Source organism: Salmo salar, chromosome ssa01, assembly GCF_905237065.1.
Source record: "Salmo salar chromosome ssa01, Ssal_v3.1, whole genome shotgun sequence".
NCBI lineage: Eukaryota > Metazoa > Chordata > Actinopteri > Salmoniformes > Salmonidae > Salmo > Salmo salar.
In genome coordinates this window covers 138,506,377-138,529,872 of record NC_059442.1, presented here as the reverse complement: position 1 = coordinate 138,529,872, position 23,496 = coordinate 138,506,377, and the positions used below count along the sequence as shown (strand labels likewise).

At 43.7% G+C, this 23,496-nt stretch overlaps 1 protein-coding gene across 4 annotated transcripts in view; it reads left to right on the top strand.

The window, feature by feature from the left end:
• The window catches only part of LOC106565572 (colorectal mutant cancer protein), a 136,687-nt gene that overhangs the window by 86,714 nt on the left and 26,477 nt on the right, over positions 1-23,496 (top strand). For all 4 annotated transcript variants that reach the window (XM_014132856.2, XM_014132848.2, XM_014132871.2 and 1 more), the window contains 5 exons: positions 1,948-2,111; positions 5,823-6,029; positions 19,279-19,425; positions 19,939-20,028; positions 21,166-21,314. In XM_014132856.2, the coding sequence (XP_013988331.1) occupies positions 1,948-2,111; positions 5,823-6,029; positions 19,279-19,425; positions 19,939-20,028; positions 21,166-21,314 (757 nt within the window). The remainder of the gene's footprint in view (positions 1-1,947; positions 2,112-5,822; positions 6,030-19,278; positions 19,426-19,938; positions 20,029-21,165; positions 21,315-23,496) is intronic.

Here is a 23,496-nt window from a genome sequence, read left to right as displayed (position 1 = left end):
ACACAATACACATTTATAGGCTTCTACAGGAGCAGTTATGTGTGTGTGTGTACGTGTGTGTGTGTACGTGTGTGTCTCTGACAGAGTGAGTGTGTGTTTGTGCACTCTCCCACAATGGAAAATTGATTCAGCACTCTGCTAAATCAATTTTCCATTGTGGGGGAGTGCACAAACACACTGTTGGGTCTGTAACAGAACCATTTTGCCCAAACAACACTGCACTGCACGGCAGTTCCTTCAAGAAGCTATTAATACTCCGCTCTATCAGTGGTGCTGAGAGCACCCAGCAATCACTTGTCAATGGTAAAGAGCTTAATCGGTTTCTCGTATTCATCATCCTCAACGTTTAGCAGAGTGCTAGAAGAAAACCATTTTTCAATCTTCGCAGTCCTTTGTCCCTGGCTGTAGCCGGGGCAATCTTATCCCCACACGAACAGGATTTCACCAGTCAGGAAATTGTTAAGGAAACAAATTCAAGTTTTGTTCATCTTCACGTTCCTTCGCACTGTGCTAATTGCATTTGCATTGTTGGCAGAATCTGCACTTAAGGGGGGCACTTGGGGAAATACATCTGCCACTCTCCACATTTTAATTTCTCACACAATGTACCCAGGCTCTGTTTGGTCCTGGACAATAATAATCATCATCTTCATTATTATTTTGGATGCAATATGGAAGCAGATGCTAACCATCGACATGCATGTCGTTGCTGCTTTGCAGGGATTGTATTAATATGCTAATTGAAATGAGTTTCCGATGAGCTCATTTGATTACCTCTGGAGATAAGAAGTTGACAGAGTGAATAGTGAATAGGGAACGGAAGCTCTGAAAGTGATGATGAAGCTTTGGTTGGAGCTAGTTGCTTGTCTTGCAACCCCAGGGTTGTGGGTTTCATTCCCGCAGGTGTTAACTGTAGGTCGCTGTGGGTAAATGTACGGAATGACAATATTGTCATAATATATCATAAAAAAGAATGGTCCTGCTTGTATCTTCATCACTGTCTTTCTCTCAGATAGTTATGTGGTGTGTTATTGTCTCTGAACAGAAGATGTGTGTTATTGTGCTCTGAACAGAAGATGTGTGTTATTGTCTCTGAACAGAAGATGTGTGTTATTGTCTCTGAACAGAAGATGTGTGTTATTGTCTCTGAACAGAAGATGTGTGTTATTGTGCTCTGAACAGAAGATGTGTGTTATTGTCTCTGAACAGAAGATGTGTGTTATTGTGCTCTGAACAGAAGATGTGTGTTATTGTGCTCTGAACAGAAGATGTGTGTTATTGTCTCTGAACAGAAGGTGTGTGTTTTGTGGTTTAATCAGTGTGTTACTAGCCTGCAGCATTCCTCCAGTCAGCCTCAGGCATTCAGTTAAACCATTAGCATTTAGCACATGTCACTAGTTTTATTTATTTATTTTATTTTACCTTTATTTAACTAGGCAAGTCAGTTAAGGACAAATTCTTATTTTCAATGACGTCCTAGGAACACTGGGTTAACTGCCTTGTTTAGGGGCAGAACAACAGATTTTTACCTTGTCAGCTCGGGGATTCGATCTTGCAACCTTTCGGTTAGTAGTCCAATGCTCTAACCACTAGGCTACCTGCCGAATAGTACACAATACATAATCACTCTGCTGCTATGCTAACAAGGTCAACTTGCTCATGCAGACTACAGTAGTTGTGTTGTTCTTTGCACATTGAGATTTGAACTATTTTCTCCTAGGTCTGTGTATCTGGCTCTAGCCCTATTATTTCTCCCTGTATCAGGCACCCTGGCATTCATTCATCTGATACCAGATCAGTTTATTTGACCCCGGCCCTGGGCTTCCTCGCTGTAGACTACTGCAGTGACCTCAACTCTGTTTTCCTGACATTACATTAGGCTTTTAAACATTGATCTGTTCCTAGACCAGTTAAATCTGACCCCGGCCCTGTGTTTTCTCCATGTAGACAACTGCAGTGACCTGAACTCGGAGCTGCAGCGGGTTCTGACGGGGCTGGAGAGCGTTCTGTGTGGGAGAAAGAAGAGCACATGCAGCCTGTCTGTGGCTGAGGTGGACCGCCAGATAGAGCAGCTGACCACCGCCAGCGAACACTGTGACCTCGCCATCAAGGTGAGACACCAGGAAATGACTTGCGGCGAAGACTGAGACCCGTTCTAGAAAATCAATTTCCTTCCTCATTATAAACACAATTAATTGGGAGTTAATTACCAGTAAAGGATGATAAAGAGTGGACAGAGTGAGAAAAAAACAACATGCAGGATAGATGAATACAGGTGAACCCAATACTGGTGTGCAAACCTCTCCTATCAAATGCATTCACAGACACTGTAAGTAAAAGAGAGTGAGATGAGTTATAATAACACACACTGTCATATGATGTTGAACTGTCCTGCTGGAAAACCTGAGCCACTTCCAGTAATCAGTCAGTAGGGGTCCTGGGGTGACCCTGGGTTGGACCCAGCAGTAACCAACCGCCTGTCTCAGCCTGGGGGCCCGGGGCCTGTGTGAGTCAGACTGATGTCAGCCTAATGTCTGACTGATGGGGGCATGATGGTGGTCCCCACGGTGATGCCTCAGCTCTGGTAATGGAACCCTGTCTGCCTAGTTGTCGTCTTCGCAGCGATGTGAGTGCCAGCAGTCCTGAGAGGAATTCAGTCTGCTAGCTATCGGTTTCCTCGCAAAATGATTATACAACACACACACACACATTGAAAGATGAGGGAGAGATGGGGGGTGAGAGAGGCAGAGTGAAGGATGTAGAGAGAGCAAGCGATAGACTGAAGGGAGCTCCTTCCCTCATCCACCTAGTGATTTCACTGAATATGAGCTCACGGCTCGATGGAAATATGTCCTTGGCGTTAAGACTACTAAAGGCTTAACAGACAATCACCATCACTGGAGTTCCTTTAATGACAGTCACAGCCCACTGTAATGTGGGAGAATGGATTTACTTGGCTTTATTTTTATCAACCTGAATCGACCTCCATCACAAACAGGTCTTTTTCCTGTTTCAGCATGACAATGCCCCCGTGCACAAAGCGAAGTCCATACAGAAATGTTTTTTTGAGACCGGTGTGGAAGAACTTGACTGGCCTGCACAGAGCCCTGACCTCAACCCCGTGGAACACCTTTGGGATGAATTGGAACGTCGACTGTGAGCCAGGCCTAATTGCGCAACATCCGTGCCCGACCTCACTAATGCTCTTGTGGCTGAATGGAAGCAAGTCCCTGCAGCAATGTTCCAACATCTAGTGGAAAGCCTTCCCAGATGAGTGTTATAGCAGTAAAGGGGAGACCAACTCCATATTAATGCCCATGATTTTGGAATGAGATGTTCCATGAGCAGGTGTCCACATACATTTGGCCATGTAGTGTATCTACATTTTCTAACAAACAAATTGAACTTGGCTATCAAATTCAGTTCGTGATTCCAAAACTGAATCCTAAATCCTAAAACGTGATGTGAAAGAAGTCATTGAACACTGTTCTTGTATTTAATTTCTCTCCCTTTTGTTGGCTGGTCACAGTGGACACAACCAGTGCTAATCGATTAGGATGAGGACAAGAGCTTTCTCCTTGGGCTTGAAAGAGAGGATATCGAGCTGGCTTTTTCCATTATGAATCTGACCTCACTTAATCCTAATCCAATTACATTTTGTGGGAAGAAAAATGGACGCATTCGCATTTCCAGTTGAGGCTTAATCCCAAACCGATCCCTGGAGTCGTCTCTAGACTGAGTTGTCCTAATGGTGTCTCCCTCACAAAAACATATCTAAAATAACGGAATGTATGTAATTTGATAGAAACAATTATTGTCCAATGAGTATGAGAGGTGGATCGGATACCATTTGTCCTACACCGACCTATCCAGTCCTTTCAGATTTGCGAGGAGTGTCAGCCAAGGGTCTAGGGATGGGTTTTGGATTGGGCCATGGTATCCCGTTGTGAATGTGGGCCCAATACATTACCATGTACTAAGCCTATTAATAGATATTGGGTGTTCATTTGGCACAGACAAGGTTAAGTTACTCCATGTTCCATAGTGGTAGTTGGGCTTCTAAAAGAGTTTTGATGCGGTTGATAAAGCCGATCCAGACGATGTACTTTATATGATATAAAGCACATAGACACCATGCCTTCTTAAACCCACCAGAATCCGCTACCATGAAGTCTGAAGTTTAACAAGAGAGTGTGAAATACATATGTAAAGTGTTTGAGTGTTTAAAATGATTTATCAGAGTGAATTCAGGACATATTGGACCAGACTCTGCTAATTGGGGGTATTTCAGTGCATTTTCGAATATGTTAAAGATTTCAGATGTTCTTCGTTAGAAATATATCAACCTCGAAAATGTGTACTGCTGTAAACAATGTATTAGTTCAAGCCAATACTAGGCCACAGAAATAGAGACTATTCTATACAGTACCATCACTGTGGCTTATCTTAACCATGCTGGGGTAGACTTGGGAGATTGAGTGCTGGGCTGGTCTGGGATCTACAACAGTCAATGAGACTTGGGATTTCATTCTCATTCCCTTCCTCATCCTCATATTCCCTCTGTCTGTCTGTCTGTCTGTCTGTCTGTCTGTCTGTCTGTCTGTCTGTCTGTCTGTCTGTCTGTCTGTCTGTCTGTCTGTCTGTCTGTCTGTCTGTCTGTCTGTCTGTCTGTCTGTCTGTCTGTCTGTCTGTCTGTCTGTCTGTGTCTCTGTGTCTCTGTGTCTCTGTGTCTCTGTGTCTCTGTCTGTGTCTGTGTCTGTGTCTGTGTCTGTGTCTGTGTCTCTGTCTCTGTGTCTGTCTCTGTGTCTCTGTGTCTCTGTGTCTGTCTCTGTCTGTGTCTCTGTGTCTGTCTCTGTGTCTCTGTGTCGTCTGTGTCTCTCTGTCTGTCTCTGTGTCTGTGTCTCTCTGTCTGTCTCTGTGTCTGTGTCTGTCTCTGTCTCTGTGTCTGTGTCTCTGTCTCTCTGGCTGTGTCTCTGTCTCTCTGGCTGTGTGTCTCTGTCTCTGTCTCTCTGGCTGTGTGTCTGTCTGTGTGTGTGTCAGCTGAGAGCGAGATGGAGGGATGAGAGGGCTAGCTGGATGGAGGGATAAGAGAGATTGACGCTCCATGGTGGAGGACAGATGAAGGCAGGACTCAGGCCTGTCTCTAAGCCCACTACACACCTATGAATCACTCACCAGAGATGAGGATCTGTAGAGGCAGACATGGCCATAGACTCCATCCCTCTGCCATATCTCTCACGCACACACATGCGCACACACATACAGTTATACACTCTGAAATATGGGCACTTTGGGAGATCAGGGGTTTGTTCCACTAGATAAAAATAGAAAAAAGACACATGTACATACATCATAGTCTAGGATGCTTGTTCTACTCGTGTAAATTGAGACACATGGTGTAGGGCTACACTACCCACAAATGATGAACATGAAATTGGTGAACTGTCAGGGAATATCCTGTGTGAAAATGTATGTGCCTGACGTGTTTGATACTTTTGTTTTGTCTGTCTCACTTTTGTTTTGTCTGTCTCACTTTTGTTTTGTCTGTCTCTCTTTTGTTTTGTCTCTGTTCTTTGTTTACATTTTTCTCATTCATTTTTCTCATAGAATTTTCTTCTCTTTCTTGGGGCTACTTCAAGATACCAAAAGGTTCTTCTTTTTGATGCCATTTTCATTGACTCCCAGAGAAACCAGAGTCATTCACATTAAGTTACTAGAATTGTGACCATGTAATCACAATCTCAACACTATACATGCTGCACTGTAAAAAGGCGTGCCATGAAACAACATCCCCCCCCTCTGTCCTTTCCTCTTTTCCCCAGACGGTGGAGGAGATCGAAGGGGCCCTGGGCCGGGACTTCTACCCCAGCCTGTCGGAGGAGCGGGTGCGCTGGGAGAAGGAGCTGGCAGGCCTGAGGGAAGAGAACGAGAGCTTGACAGCCATGCTGTGCTCCAAGGAGGAGGACCTGAACCGCACCAAGGCCACCATGAACGCCATCCGGGAGGAACGAGACCGCCTGAGACGACGGGTCAGTCAGCTGGGTCCCGTTTATATATGTATTATTCTTTTATTTTTATATATTTTTTTATTTTATTTTCATTTGGTCATTTTGTCTGGAGCGACTCACAATAGAGTTGTGTACCTAACATCCTTTCTATGTGACCGTGTTGGTGGCTGATAAACTGGGATGTAAATGTTGCTTATTACTAAGGCAGGTGTAATAACATTTTGATTACCTCTAGCCCATAGCAGAAAATACATAGTGATACATAGTACCTAGTATCTAGTGAGGTGGAAGGAAAAAAGAAGGGGATCAACTTAGCAATGCATGTTTCTCAGTTTTCTTTCTATGTTTCATGTTTTTATTGGCTCTCAAAATAGTGGTGTGAACTTAAGCCTGTTGCCAAGTCTCCAGTAAACGTGTCCTAGTGTGAACCTGTTCTAGGCAGAGAACCAAGACCTGAATCAAAGAAATCTCTGCAAAGAGGCTCTAAAATGTAATTATGGTCCACCATTTCCATTGTTTGATTGAGTGATGAGCGGCCGGGGATTGAAATATAGACATGATCTCTGATGCCTTGTCACTAGGCCACTGCACTGACAGACACGCGCGCATACCATTTCTAATTACAACATGTTTATTCAGGGACGTCTGAGGGAGAAGAAGACATTACTGGGCAGGAGTGGTCAGACACATGTATTTATCCACACTTCTACAAGAATGAACCCTTTGAATTCTCCAGCTGCAAACTGAGATCTGCTGTCTGAACCAAACAATGGTTCCCCGGTTAGGACCGGCCTCCAAATGAATACGTAGAGCACTTTTAGACACATAATCAAATCTGGCGTCCTCCTAAAGCTTGCTGAAGCTGGTTAGTGCTGTAATGCAATTGAGTCTTTTTATGAACTAGGGTACCAGTAAGGATTTCCTACACTGGACAACTTGTTACAGCTGTTGATAAGTCATTGAAAATAATCAGCACTAGTTTTTCATGTCATTACTTTAAGATATAAGGGGGATCATAGCTATATTCAGTACAATTCACGAGTTGATTTAAAATCTTTATCATGGTTGGTGTCTTGATGGAGTGATAAGTATAATTATTTTGTCTTTATCTCTTGTGTTCTAGTACTGTCAAGATGCAGGGCAATTTGTGACTTGTTTTGGTCATCAGTGGCTCTATTGGAGGGGGAGTGGTTTCACCTCTCCTAGGCAATCAGCAATTAGTACAGGAAGGTGTGCTTTCCATCTCTGCTAAGCAATTAGTGTTAGTTCTTCAGTCTCCCCTGGTTTCTCAGCTGCGGCTGTAAGTGGCGGTTTTGTCGCAAAACTAAGACCGTTGCCGAAACAAAGACTGTTCTACCGAGTTGTTCGAGGAAGGAAAGAGAGGAAGGCTCCACACCACTCTCTCACTTGAGTATCTTACCTAGTTATTTATAGATGGTCTCATTTTGCTCTTTTGTAGCTTTATCAACTGTGTGTGTGTTTTCTATACCTGTTTGCACCTCTCCCTGTAGGCTTCACAGACTCTCCCCCACCCCTTGGCTGCAACCCTTCTAGTTTAGTGTACCCTGCGCGTACAACTCGTGGAATTTCTGATCTCTGGCAGCGTTTGGAACTGCCGATCTTGGGTCAAGAACGCCGAGTTCATCTCAGCCTATGCTGCCCTTCAGTCCCTTGCCTTTTTGGCCCTGACGGAGATATGGATCACCCCATCTCCTCATTTGAATTTCATGCTGTCACTTGTCCACTCAAGCTTAACATTATTGTCATGTATTGCCCACCAGGTGCCCTTGGAGAGTTCCTCAGTGTGCTTGACACCTTGATAAGCTAATTTCCTGATGATGGCTCACCGCTCTTCGTACTTGGCAACTTCAACCTCCCAACGTCTGCCTTCAACTCGTTTCTTTCCAACTCTCTCTTTCCCCTCCTTGTCTCTTTTGACTTCACCCTTACCCAATCCCCAACAACTCACAAGGTAGGCAATATGCTTGACATCATCTTTACTAGAGAATGTTATCCTACTAATCTCACTGCAACCCTACTCCAGGTCTCTGATCACTACTTTGTTTCCTTTTCTGTCTCCCTTTCCTCCTACCCTAGCCACTCAGCCCCTACCCTGATGGTCATGCGCCATCGCAATCTTCGCTCTCTCTCTCCCAATCCTTCTCCATCCTGTCTCCTGATTCTGCCTTGTCCACCCTACTCCTCCCTTTCCACATCCTATGACTCGCACTTTCCTCCCGGCCGTCTCAGCCCTCCCCTCCTTCTCCGTGGCTGAGTGACTCATTGCGAGCTTACAGAGCACGGCTGTGGGCAGCTGAGCGAAAATTTAGGAAAACTTAACTTCCGGAGGACCTATCATCCTTTCACTCCCTCCGCTTTACCATCTCTTCCTCTATATCTGCTACTAAAGCCACTTTCTATCACTCTAAATGTCAAGCTTCTGCCTTTAACTGTAGGAAACTATTTTCCACCCCTCCCTCCTCCCTCTCTGCAGATGACTTTGTCAAACACTTTAAAGAAAAGGTTGACGACATCAGCTACTCATTCACTCAGCCTATTGAGTCCACTGGTCTCATTCACACAGAACTACCCTACGCTTTGACCTCTTTCTCCCCTCTCTCTCCAGATACCATCCGGCAACTATTGAGGTCTGGCCGCCCGACAACCTAGCAGCTTGACCCCATCCCCTTCTCCAGACCATCTCTGGAGACCTTCTCCAATTCCTCACTTCCCTCATCAACTCTTCCCTGACCACTGGCTGCATCTCCTCTGACTTCAAAATGGCCCGAGTTTCTCCCGACACTCAACTCATCTGATTTCAAAAACTATAGACCTGTATCCATCCATCCTTTCTTTTCTTTACCAAACACTTGAGAGTGCTGTCTCTGATAAAATGTCTCATTATCTCTCTCAGAACGATCTTCTTGGCCCTAACCAGTCAGACTTCAAGACGGGTCACACAACCGAGAGTTCTCTTCTCTGTGTCAGAGGCTCTCCGCACTGCCAAAGCTGACTCTCTCTTCAGTTCTCATCCTCTTAGATCTATCCACTGCCTTCGACACTGAACCATCAGATCCTCCTCTCCACCTTCTCAGAGCTGGGCGTCTCAGGCTCTGCACATTCTTGGATTGCATCCTAGCTGGCAGGCCGCTCCTACCAGGTGACGTGGAGAGGATCTGTGTCTGCACGACATGCTCACACTACTGGTGTCCCCCAGGGCTAGGTTCTAGTCCCTCTTCTCTCTATGCACCAAGTCACTCAGCTCTGTCATATCCTCACATGATCTCTCCTATCATTGCTATGCGGATGACACTCAACTACTTTTCTCCTCCCCCCCTGCTGACACCCAGGTGGCGACACGTCGCTCTGCGTGCCTGGCAGATATTTCAACTTAAATGTTGGCCGACCAACTCAAGCTCAACCTCGACAGGACGGAGCTGCTCTTCGTCCCGGGGAAGGCCTGCCCACTCAAAGACCTCTCCATTACGGTTGACAACTCCGCATTGTCACCCTCCCAGAGTGCAAAGAACCTTGGTGTGACCCTGTCGTTCTCTGCAAACATCAAAGCAGTGACCCGCTCCTGCAGGTTCGTGCGCTACAACATCCGTAGAGTACGACCCTATCCCACACAGGAAGCAGCACAGGTCCTAATCCAGGCACTTGTCCTCTCCCATCTGGACTACTGCAACTTGCTTTTGTCTGGGCTCCCTGCTTGTGCCATCAAACCCCTGCAAGTTCTCTCATGTCACCCCGCTCCTCCACACACTCCACTGGCTTCCAGTCGAAGCTTGCATCCGCTACAAGACCATGGTGCTTACGGAACAGCTAGAGGAACTGCCCCTCCCTACCTTCAGCCTATTTTCAATCCCTACACCCCAACCCAAGCACTCCGTTCTGCCATTTCAAGTCTCTCGTCCCTTCCACCCCTACGGGTGGGCAGCTCCCGCCTAGCCCAGTCCAAGCTCTTCTCTGTCCTGGCACCCCAATGGTGGAACCAGCTTCCCTCTGAAGGACAGCAGAGTCCCTGCCTGTCTTCCGAAAGCATCTGAAACACTACCTCTTCAAACAGTATCTTAAATAATCCTCTTCCCCCAACCCCTCTTTCTAGCTCTAACTCTACTGATAGCTACGTTATTGAGATTTCTTTCTATTCCTGTGATATGTGGTTGTCCCACCTAGCTATCTTAAAATTAATGCACCAACTGTAAGTCGCTCTGGATAATAGCGTCTGCTAAATGACTAAAATGTAAAATGTATGGCAGTGTAAATTGTCATTTGTAAGAATCCCATATCTAGCTGTCAGACAGTGTTTTTGTATAGAGGTTCAGATCGCTTGAACCCTGTAAGAATCCCATATCTAGCTGTCAGACAGTGTTTTTGTATAGAGGTTCAGAAATGTAGTGTAACTACATAACATTTCGTGTCTCCTTAGCATGTTTTAACATGTTTTCATGGGCACACAAATACAAAATAATGTATGCATTGCAAAATTGAATGCTTCTAACCGAAAGATTCACATACTTAACCTAAATCGATACGGTCATTAATGTGGTTCTTTATATAATTATACATAATACTTGTTGGATGTGCATTTGGTGTCCAGCTGATTGGTTACGCCGTGATATTTTCACACATCTTCTGATCCAGGAAGGAATTTTCCCAATGACAGTCAAGTGATGAACAGCTGTTGTGATAACGCATGCGATGCAACAACAGCCCAAGTGCTGGAAAAAAGTTGATTGCGAGGAATGTCCAGAATTTTTTGGTGTCTCACACCGGTGAATACAGTTGTGCCTGGATCTACACTGAAGAAAAATATAAATGCAACATGTAAAGTGTTAGTCCCATGTTTCATGAGCTGAAATAAAAAATCCCAGTTTTCCATACGCACAAAGCGTATTTGTTGTGCACAAATTTGTTTATCCCTGTTAGTGAGGATTTCTCCTTTGCTAAGATAATCCATCCACCTGACAGGTGTGGCATATCAAGAAGCTGATTAAACAGCATTATCATTACACAGGTGTACCTTATGCTGGGGACAATAAAAGGCCACTTTAAAATGTGCAGTTTTGTCACACAACACAATGCTGTGTTGAGGAGTATTTCTGCCTTTTAATAAAGCCCTTTTGTGAAGAAAAACTCATTCTGATCGGCTGGGCCTGGCTCCCTAGTGGGTTGGCCTGGCTGACAAGTGGGTGGGCTTATGCCTTACCAGGCCCACCCCTGCCCAGTCATGTGAAATCCATAGATTAGGACCTAATTAATTCATTTAAATTGACTGATTTCCTTATATAAACTGTAATTCAGTAAAATCTTTGAAATTGTTGCATGTTGTGTTCATATTTTTGTTCAATATAATATCCCTAGCGAATTGATGTTGAACATCTGTTGTCTGCTTGATTTACAGCAGGCTCGTTAGATTTAACAGAGAACGCTTCAAGGTAATGAGTTCATGTCTTCAGATGGTTTTGTGTAGGATAGACTATCGCGCAACACCCTATTCCTATTAATTATTCTGAATATAATGACAACAAATGACATAGCCTAGTGGGTTTATTCTAGTGATGGGTCGTGCTTATCAGAAGAGCCAAATATATTTATAAAAAATTAAGATATGAATAATCAAAAGATTTAAATGAATAGAATTAACTAATTCAAATGACGAAAAAATAAATAAAATAATATAGGCCTAAATGCTCAAGCACACACACATTCATTCTGACTGTCTGCTCAGACTAACAGCCTCACCTGTTGTTCCTGTCAATCAGACACGCAGTGTCAACCAATGAACCAAAGGTGCGTGAGGGAGGGCCGAGCCAACTCACTCACAGTCACACACTTAGCAGCCGAGGAGAGAGAGGAAGGACCGCTGTGAAAACAAAAGCTGGAAAATGAGTCGGAAGCACAGTAACATTTGGATGCATTTTAATAATGTACACAATGTTAGAGAACAGTGTAGAATTTGCCAAAACAAAATCTCATATAATGCCGGTTCTACGCACAACCTACACCGGCATATGCAAACTGTGCACCCAACTGTGAAGCTAGCTGTAGCGGAGCTTGGAGAAACTAGCGGGCCTGCTAGTGATAGTGGTGGAGCCAGCACCTCCACACGTGGAGATGTATCCACTCAGTCAAGTAGGCCTACTCCTCAACCCACAGCAACGCAGTCTTCTATGGACCAGTTTATGCCAAAGTCTATGTCTGTAGCAAAACAAGGCCAAATTTGAGAAATTATAGCAATAGTCTAAATCCAATGTACACAATTCCAAGCAGGAAAACCCTTTCAAAATCACTTATTCCACAACTGTACGAGAGAACACAGGCTTCAGTGCAGGAAAAAGTCCAAAAAGCACTGCAGTTTGCCTTACCACTGACTGCTGGACATCAAGGGTAACCACTTCTTACATGTCAGTTACATGTCACTTCATTGAAGATTTTACGATGTCTAGCTGTCTTCTGGACTGCTTTGAGTTCAGCGACAGACACACCTCAGAGAACTTGGCAGAGGAACTGTTGAGTGGCCAGAGAATGGCAAGTAGCTGGAAAAGTGGTCTGTTGTGTTAGCGACAATGCAGCTAACATAACCAAAGCCATGAAAATGTTCAAATGGACCCATCATCCATGTCTTGCCCACACAATCAACTTGGTTGTAAGAGATGCTCTGAAGGTGATGAAGCCCACTGTGACAAAGCGAAAGCAGCTGTGGAATACTTCCACAGGAGCACAGTAGGTGCTGAAAAACGAAAGTCTACACAACGCCAGATGGGGATGCCTGAGCTGAGGCCTAAACAAGACTGCACTACAAGGTGGAATTCAACATTTTATATGTTGAAGCGGTTTCTTGAGTCAAAGGATGCCATCATCTCTACCCTGGCCATTGTCAATGCACCTGTTGATGCTCTGACCCAAGAGGAATGGGAGGTGGTGGAGGAGGTCTGCAGAGTCCTGGAACCCTTTGAGCAGGTCACTGTGGAGATCAGTGAAGAGGTACAGTAAGCAGTTATTACTACATCATTACGTAATCCAGTATTATATATAAGTATGAGCAGTAGATGAGAATCAGTAGACAAAACATGAACCTGAACTAATAAGTTACTGTTCTCTCTTTTCAGCTATGCGACAGCCTCAAAAATGATACTCCTGTGTAAGGGTCTGCAGCGAATCACAGCCAGCCGCCAGAGAGAAGCAAATGTAACCACAGGACGTGACCGAGTTGATGGACACCCTATGTTCATCAATGGACAGAAAGTTCCACAGAATGGAATATAATCACGTGGTATCAGAAACCGCTGCACTTGACCCCAGGTTTTAGTTAGCCTTCAGTGATGCCAGAGCGATTGATGAGGCTCTTCAAAGAATAACCTCAGCAGCAGGGAGGGACAGCCCCAGCAGTCAGCTGGCTCAGGCACCAGGGCAATAGGAAGAAGAGGGATCAGATGGAGCAGAAACACCAGCAGTAGTGCCACAAATGTCTGATGAGAGAGCAACTGGGGATGCAGCACGAAAGAATCCCTCAGCAGATGCCGTAATGGAGGTCTGATCCTATTTGGAGGAGCAGATCCTCTGAGCTGGTGGAAGAACAAGGCCTCCGTCTACCCACGGCTTACTAAAGTCATGACCAGGAGACTGCATAGTGGCCACATCCGTTCCCTCTGAGAGGGTCTTCTCAAAAACGGGACAAACAATTACTGAGTGAAGAAACCGCATCAGCGCCTCAAGTGAGGCAGCTTGCATTTCTGAATGCTAATCTCTCATAAAAGCAAAATATGGTCAGCATTGCTATGTGCTGCTAGTTATAACATGGCAATGAAGAAGAGAGAGAAAAGAGGGACCAGTTTAATGTTTTAAGTGGGATGCTGCAGTTTTGCACATTTATTTATTTTTCTTTGATATGGTGCAATATTCTATTATGCTGTTCAGATTGTATTAGTTTTGAATTGTTAGATTTATATGCACTTTGTTTATATACATCAAAAAGTTATACTTTAAATGCAAATGTTTAATAGCATTCTTTTTCATAGCAAACCAATGCATTTTTAAAGAGAGTATGAGTATGATTTCATTTAATAATTTAATTAGAATTGTTTTAACACCAATCGTAGTCAAACTATCGCAAACTGTTTGACTTGAAAATATACAAAACATATTTTTTTTAAAGAGCCGTTTGGGAGCCAAAAGAGCCGTCTCTTTTTGGTGAGCTGAGCCGGAATGCCCATCACTAGCTTATTCACAATATGATCTGGTAATGAAATATAACAACAAATACTTTTAGTTTTCCATGTTAGACCTGCAATTTTAAACAATACAAGGGGCTTGAAGTAGCCTACTTGAATTTAGAGCTCAGAAATTCAAGTACTGGAATAGGCTTGCTTGAAAATCTGACATTTCCTCAATTTTGGTGCTTAAAAAGTTATTGTAATTATTGTAGCCAATTTTATAAATTCTCCTACACCCTTAAATGTATCGGTTGTTTTCAGTTTTGATGTGGCCGCTTTTGTTTGTTTACTGCTACTTCATATGAAGGGTGTTGCGCTACTCTGTTGCAGTAAAACCAGGTGAGGTTATTATGAGGACGACAACATCTAATGTTGGCTTCAACTTGGCTTTCCATACAAATCCTTCCATTAAAAAAGGAACCTGGTTTTTGGTCACTTCCTCATTAAAAAAACAGCAATGGTGAGATTCAAATGGTGAGATTAATGCTAGAGTCATGGCTTTATTACGTGCGCCTGCGATTGCCACATAGGCTACAGAAAAATCTCCATGCATCCAATCTATTTAGTCAGGCAATGTCCACATTATTTCACATATTTTAGACTGCAATAATAATTTCAATATCAAGGCATTGGTAAGGCCTAAAAAATGCACTATTCTTAGTGGTAATGGGCTACTTTTTTTGACAATTGTTGCATGCTTTTAGGGTGATGGGGGGGTTCTATATTAGGCCCTATATGTACAATTATATAAATTATACAATTGTATGACATTGAGGTCTTTGAAAATTATAATTAAGTGCTTGGAAAAGGTCCCTGAAAGTCCTTGAATTTGATTTGCCAATGTCTGTATGAACCCTGCTTAAATGATGTGTAATCCTAGGCCTATGATGTTGTATAGGTGAAGTTATGGCTCAGTTTCTTTTAAGTACACATATGGAACTGCATGAAAATCCTTATTTTTGTTTCAAATCATTTTCTCCCAATGGCCCCATTTATTTATAGAAAGACCCAATTAGACCGTGAGATGCATCAAGCGAAAACAGTCAGTCGGACCAGTCCTGCTAACCAACCTCACGGATTCTGTTTGCCTTGAGAAAGGAGACTCAGACGCAGCAGAAGAATCACTCCAGCTCAGCGCGCTCGTTCCTCTCTCTCCTCCTCTTTCCTCTAATGAAATCTGTCCATTTTGCCGACTAATTGGACAAATGCATTGCATTGCTGTTTCTATGCAAGGCTCCTTGAAAGGATTTCCTACGCACACATCGGCGCATCCTTGGGGGCCCGTGTCCTCCGGCTCAGCGTTTAAAAGATGGATTCAACCTAATTTGAGTGTCAAGGTCCGGAGACTATCTTAACTTCCCTTCCTTAGGGTTTTACCCTCCATTGAAGGAGAGGTATTTACTTTGGTAGTAAGCATATTTTACTTTTCTAGTAACGGTACTGTATGTGTCTCGTCCACATAATTCCTCTGCGTCAGCAGTTTGTTTACGATACAAAATAAACTATTCTTATGTTATTAATAGCTTGATTTTTGAGGTCAGATACAGACCTCTATATTGTCAGGTCATTGTAAGCATTCTAAGCTTTTACAATTCTTTCCACTCATAATACGACTCACAGATATGTAGGAATCAACCACTGCCGGTGGTAAAATACAGTGGAACATAAGTCTTTTTAAAGATCTGTTGAATTCAAGACCTGTCCTGGACAGATGTGCATGTGAGTCAAACCTGTTCACTCCCTCAGGCAGAGTGTCACAGTCGTAGTTCCTTTTGAAACCAGGAAATTACACGGAAGTCCTCGATTACATAATTACTGGCCAGAACTGAACAGAACCTATCATTTTCTTTGCCATTTCTTTTCTTGGGGATCATGAGGGAGGCAGCTGGCCAGGGGACTGGTTCATGATGGTACAGTCACAGTCCTCTTTGTGTCCTTTGGCAGCACATGGCAGCCATGTTGGCTTTTTTAGACCCACGGCTCCAAGGGAGTTTGGCAGGAGAGGAGAGCAGGAAAAACCGCAGTGTTCAAAGTCATGGCCAAGTACGCTCTCGCTCTCTCTTCTGCACGCTCTCTCTCTCCCACCCTATGTTCCTTCACTCCCTCTCTCTCTGTCACTCTCTCCCTCCCCATCTACCCACCCCACCTTCTCTCCCAGTATCTCTCTGCTACACTATCAGTCTTCTTCGGTCACTCTCTCTTCTATTCTGTCTCTGCCTGTCCCTCCCTTTCTGTCTTCTCTCTCTGAAATTCATCCTGTCTCCTCTTTCCTGACGTCCCTGTGAAATAGAGGTGGGGAAAATCACTGACGGAGTCAGAGGCAGGCTTATCGCCTCATCTGTTTTCCAGACCATTATGTCTGGCTCTAGAGGAAGCCTGATTTACACACCAAACCACACCTGCGTATGGCCGGGTAGCATACAGTGCATTCAGAAAGTATTCAGACCCCTTGACTTTTCCCACATTTTGTTACGTTACAGCCTTAAGCTAAAATTATGTAAATCAATCATTTTCCAATCGCCACACAATACCCCATAATGACAAAGCAAAAACAGGTTTTAGACATGTTTACAAATGTATAAAAAATACTAAACAGGCTGTATCACATCAGGCTGTGATTTGGAGTACCATAGGGCGGCGCACAATTGGCCCAGCGTCGTCGGTCATTGTAAATAAGAATTTGTTCTTAACTGACTTGCCTAGTTAAATTTAAGGTTTAAAAAAATACATACTTTATTTACATACGTATTCAGACCCTTTGCTATGACACTTGAAATTGAGCTCAGGTGCATCCTGTTTCCATTGATCATCCTTGATGTTTCTACAACTTGATTGAAGTCCATTTGTGGTAATTCAATTGATTGGACATGATTTGGAAAGGCACACACCTGTCTATATTAGGTCCCACAGTTGGCAGTGCATGTCAGAGCAAAAACCAAGCCATGAGATCGAAGGAATTGTCCGTAGAGCTCCAAGACAGGATTGTGTCGAAGCATTGAAGGTCCCCAAGAATACAGTGGCCTCTATCTCATTCTTAAATGGAACAAGTTTGGAACCACCAAGACTCTTCCTAGAGCTGGCCGCCCAGCCAAACTGAGCAATCGGGGGAGAAGGGAGGTGACCAAGAACCCAATGGTCACTCTGACAGAGCTCCAGAGTTACTCTGTGGCGATGGGAGAACCTTCGAGAAGGACAACCATCTCTGCAGCACTCCACCAATCAGGCCGTTGTTAAAATGGCCAGATGGAAGCCACTCCTCAAAAAAAGGCACATGACAGCCCAAATGGAGTTTGCCAAAAGGCACCTAAAGGACTCTCAGACCATGAGAAACAAGACTCTTTGGCCTGAATGCCAAGCGTCACGTCTGGTGGAAACCTGGCACCATACCTATGGTAAAGCAAGGTGGTGGCAGCATCATGCTGTGTGGATGTTTTTCAGCGGCCGGGACTGGGAGACTTATCAGGATCGAGGGAAAGATGGACGAAGCAAAGTACAGAGAGAACCTTGATGAAAAACTGCTCCAGAGAGCTCAGGACCTCAGACTGGGTCGAAGGTTCACCTTCCAACAGAACAACGACCCTAAGCACACAGCCAAGACAATGCAGGAGTGGCTTCGGGACAAGTCTCTGAATGTCCTCGAGTGGCCCAGCCAGAGCCTGGACTTGAACCTGCTCGAACATCTCTGGAGAGAACTGAAAATAGCTGTGCAGCGACGCTCCCCATCGAACCTGACAGAGCCTGAGAGGATCTGCAGAAAACTCTCCAAATACAGGTGTACCAAGCTTGTAGCGTCATACCCAAGAAGCCTCAAGGCTGTAATCGCTGCCAAAGGTGCTTCAACAAAGTACTGAAAGGGTCTGAATACTTGATATTTCAGTTTTGTATTTTTAATACATTTTGGAAAAATCTATAATAACTTGTTTTTGCTTTGTCATTATGGGGTATTGTGTGTAGACGGGAAAAAATGATTTAATCAATGTTAGAATAAAGCTGTAACGCTACAAAATGTGGAAAAAGTCGAGGGGTCTGAATACTTAATATGTACTGATGTTATATATATATTTTATATACATGTACTGATGTTATATATTTTTTTTATATACATGTACTGATGTTTGTACAGATAGTTACAATGATGTAGATATACTGTACCTTTTTCTATTTTGCCACATGTATGTATACAATGTAAAGGATTGGCCATATTATTGAAAACATGCAGGTAGCTAACATGATTTAGGCATCTTGACATGTCTGTGTATGCAGCTATATCCAGTTCTGCTAACAGCACATGCCAGTAGCTGACTCTGTGTGGTATGTTTGTGACATCAATGATTTATACTTCCATATATTTCCTCTCTGTCTGTACAATGGGTGCTGTGTAAAGCACAAAGGGCCGTTGTATCTTCATTGTTTATATTTTCGTGGGCCAGCGTTCAAACTAATGTTCCTTTCCACACTTTTTCTGGCAGAGGAAGCTCTCTCCCTCCAACACACACACATACACACACCCAACATACAAGCGTGTACGTAGGCACGCACACACACCTAGGGCCTAAACGGCTGTAGTGTTGTGAAGAGATAACAACAATTAAACAGCATATGTATTTTGTACACTAGCTGCAAGCATAATGCTGACAAATCCAAGCTGGCATACAAATTCATTGCAAGACCTGGCAAGTCTTTCCATGAGTTCTCTGATGCTTAATATAGAGCGAGAGAAGAAGCCTGTCAGCAGTGGAGCGACTCAAGTACCCTGTTTCCTCTGCATCATCACTGTCCCAGAATTCCTGCCTTTGCCCACTGCACTGAAGAGATCAGATGGATCCTCACATTGTCTCAAACTGGAGCAAGAAGTGGGTTAAGTAGCAACAAACTGAGTCCTTTTGTAAGTCGTCTGTATGATGAGTTTATAAGCAGGTGTGTGTGTGTGTTCTCAGCAGGTCTGCGCCCATGGACCTCAGCCTGTGTGTCTGTGTGTCCCATAGAATTAAATAGAACACATTCACAATAAAATAGTGATATACGGTTTCTCTATGGTGTCTTTTCCCCAGGTGCGAGAGCTGCAGACACGTCTCCAGAGCTCCCAGCCTGCAGGCCCGTCCAGCCCTGGGCGTCTCACCCCCGCCTCCCGCCCCATCAACCCCAGCACTGGGGAACTCAGCACCAGCAGCAGCAGTAACGATATACCTGTGGCCAAGGTAGAATGCCCACACACACACACGCTATGTCATGCATAGTAAGGTACAAAACACGTATATTATGCTTGCCAAAGTACTGGAATGATGGAGTAATGAAATTGGAACAATGGGATGATGTACATTCGTATGAGGGACACACACACTCTGTGGGGATATTCTGAACTCTCCTCTGGAATGTTCTCCATCTCTCTTTTCTCTCTTATTGTACTGTGTACTATTTCTTGAATGACACAAACACACACATGCACACACACACACTAATCTGTGTACTAGCCTTGAGCTAGTCCAGCCAGAGAGGGACAATCGTTATCAAAGAGTCAGTCTGATCAACCATTTTGCTCTTCCACTTTCCTGTGTGTGTGTCCTTGACATTGACCCTCAGAAGGAATTCAATACATTAGAGTTTGATTCCATACAGATCCAGTACAACCCCTACATTTATTTATTTTAGGGGCCAAGCACTTTTTATCAGTAATTCCTAGTAATATATTAAGTGTGTTGTCTTGTTGCTAGGTGGCAGAGCGGGTGAAGCTGTCTAAAACCAGGTCAGAGTCTTCCTCTACCGAGAGGCCTGTTCTGGGATCAGAGATCAGCAGCATCGGGGTAAGGAGATACTGGACGGCTATTCAATACTGAAGGCTTTGAGAGGGGGAAGATGCAAACGGCTTTAAAGAAAGGAAGAGAGGGAAGTAAGAAAGAGAGAGCGCAAGAGAGGTAGGGGTGGACAGGAAGAGTATGAGAGAGCGACATTAGGTAGGGGCACATTTCCCTGTAGCAGCTGGCCGATGGTAACAGCAGCATCAGCAGATGTGTCAGAGATGGGTATCTCCAGTGGAGTGTGACAGACCTGGTGTCACTCATTCCCCACTGTTCCCTTCCCCTGGCACCCACACAGCCTTGTTGACACTAAAGGTGACCTGCCAACGTCCCCTCTAACAGTTATCACTTTCCTCTTCTGGTGCCCTTTTTTTCTCTTGCGCCTCCCTCTCTCTCCTTTTCTTTCTCCCTCGCTCGTGTTCGTGTGTGAGTGATGGGAAATCAATCCTAATGATTCCAGGGCTTGTCTTTTCCCTGAAAGCTCCGGCCACTAAAATTCTCCTCTCAATCTTTAGCCGGAACCCATCTGCTCCAAAATAGACTAAAAAGAGAGGAAGAGGGAAGAAAGAGAAAGAGGCAGACTGTTAGCATTCCTCTGGGACTAGGCTGCGACGGATTATGTAAAGTTCAATAGAAAACCTGTCTCTCTCTGTATACAGTCTCGTGAAAAAGAGATTTGATCTCAAGGAGACTAACCTGTATAAGTAAAGAGTATAAACACTATCTGTATACACTGTGGATTAAGAGAGTAGAGGATCACAAAGAAATGCCCTCAGTCTGACCCACTGAATTCCTATGGTGTCGTTTTTACATTGTGATTTTTGGCTGCTCCTTCACTCACATTGGTTGAAGCGCTGTCTACTCCCCTTCTCGCCTTGTTTGTACCCCCCATTTACTCTTTACACAAAAGTAGTGCACTTCATATGGTATAAGTTACCATTTGAGACTGGGAGGCGACCTTAGATCTATGTAAATGTCTGTCTTACCCCCTGTCTGTCCTTGAGCTGTTCTTGTCTATTAATGTTCTGTATTATGTCATGTTTCTTGTTTTGTGTGGATCCCAGGAAGAGGAGCTGCTGCTTTTGTAACAGGTAATGGGGATCCTGATAAAATACCATATAACCCTGTTCCTCCTACTGCCAGGTGTCCAGTAACGTGGCGGAACACCTGGCCCACTCCCTTCAGGACTGCTCCAACATCCAGGAGATCTTCCAGACCCTCTACTCCCACGGATCAGCCATCTCTGAGAACAAGATCAGGGAGTTTGAAGTGGAGACAGAGAGACTCAACAGGTGATAGTCAAACCATGCTGTCATTGTCCTTATTATGTCCTTATCATTTTTTTATCCACTCGTCGGTCCATCCATGCCTAATTAATACTGTTAAAGTGGAACTGACAGCATTTTAACAAACTGAAATCGTATTCAAATCTGTTCATATACACCCCCGGGACTTTTTTTTTTTTTCATTTTCTGACAAGCGAGCACTTAGATATGGTCATTTTCACGGTTTCATAAATTCATAGAATGTTTGGTAATGACGAATAGAAAGGCATTTGAGAAATGTATATAACAATATAGAGTGGGAAAGCGGCCATGCGTTTGGACAATTAAGACACTGCAGGAAATAAAACCTAATAAAAACATTTGTCTTGTCCAGGACCGGAGTCTACACAGACCGGTGCGCCATAGCCAATTCGAGCTACAGTAGGTCTATATGCTAATAAGCCATTTGACACATGGGCAGTGTTGCCTACAATATTTAGCAAGTTTTCAGACTCCTCCAGCTACTTTTATTGGTAAAAGATTCTAGCGTCGATTTCAGCTACTTACACGGGCTTGCCATCATTCACTTTGAACTGGACTGTGTGTTTACAGGCAGTAGCAACAACATGATTTTAGATCATTAGAAAGCATTTGCCAAAAGCCACATATTTCTGCAAATATATAAATACCGCGGGAGTCATCTTACATTTGGGAACAACAGTCTTATTGATCAAACAGCCATGAAAAGGTAGGCTGTTTCCTTCAGTTGCCTATGCACATCAACAATAACAAGATCAATAACTAATGTTAGCCAGAGTGAGATGAGCTAAAATCTACCGAGGGAACAGTAGGTGAACCCTCTCAAACTTTTTTAGCTTGTAGTTGGCTGTCAAAATTGCACTGCTAAACGATGGGGAATAGTAGCCTGCTCGCCCTTCTGCAGCTTGCCTGCCAAAGTGCGGTGTAGTTAGCTGTATATTAAAGATTCAGACTATGCTCATTAAAACCTCTTCGGGCTAGGGGGCGGTATTTTCACGTCCGGATGAAAAGTGTGCCCAAAGTAAACTGCCTGCTACTCAGGCCCAGAAGCTAGGATATGCATATAATTGGTAGATTTGGATAGAAAACACTCTAAAGTTTCTAAAACTGTTAAAATTATGTCTGTGAGTATAACAGAGCTTATTTGGCAGGCGAAAAACCCGAGGACAAACCATCCAGGAATTTTTGTTGTTGTTGTTGAGGTGACAGTGTTTTCAATGGGATTTCTATGTGGATCTAGATTTCTAAGGCACTTGCTTGCTGTTCCTATCGTTTCCACTGGATGTCAACAGTCTTTAGAAATTGGTTGATGTTTTTCTTTTGAGTAATGAAGAAGTATTGCTGTTCAGAACGAGGGTCGAGTCTAGTGTACTGTTGTGGTTGGGGCGCAAGACATGAAAGCTCACTCCACTTTGTTTTCGTCCTGTATTGAACACAGTTTATTCCGTCTTAAATTTTATTGATTATTTACGTAAAAAAATACATAAAGTTGTATTAGGAAAGTTGTTTGGATCAAGATTACAGGTAACTTATTAGATATTTTGTAGTCATGATGCGCGAGTTGGAACCGGTGTTTTTCTGAATAAAACGCGCCAAATAAATGGACATTTTGGAGATATAACGACAGAATTTATCTAACAAAAGGACCATTTATGATGTTTATGGGACATATTGGAGTGCCAACAGAAGAAGATCTTCAAAGGTAAGGCATGAATTATATAGTTATTTCTGAGTTTTGTGTCGCGCCTGGCGGGTTGAATTATGATTGTCATGTGTTTGTTTGATGGGGTGCTGCCCTCAGATAATAGCATGGTTTGCTTTCGCCGTAAAGCCTTTTTGAAATCTGACATGGTGGCTAGATTAACAAGAAGTCAGGCTTTAATTTGGTGTATTGCACTTGCAAATGTATGAAAGTAAAAAAAAATGTAATCATTTATTTTGAATTTCGCACTCTGCAGTTTCACCGGATGTTGTCAAATCGATCCCGTTAACGGGATTTGATCCATAAGAAGTTTTAATATCTCGTCAACGGAACGTGCAAGAATGATATAAATTACATATTCAGAATCAGCTGACAATAGCAAAAAAAGTTGCACCCCTTGTTTTTGCAATTCGGTGGCTTTTTCTTTTTGGAGGCGAAATGTAGCTAAAACATTGCTCTCCTCTGCTC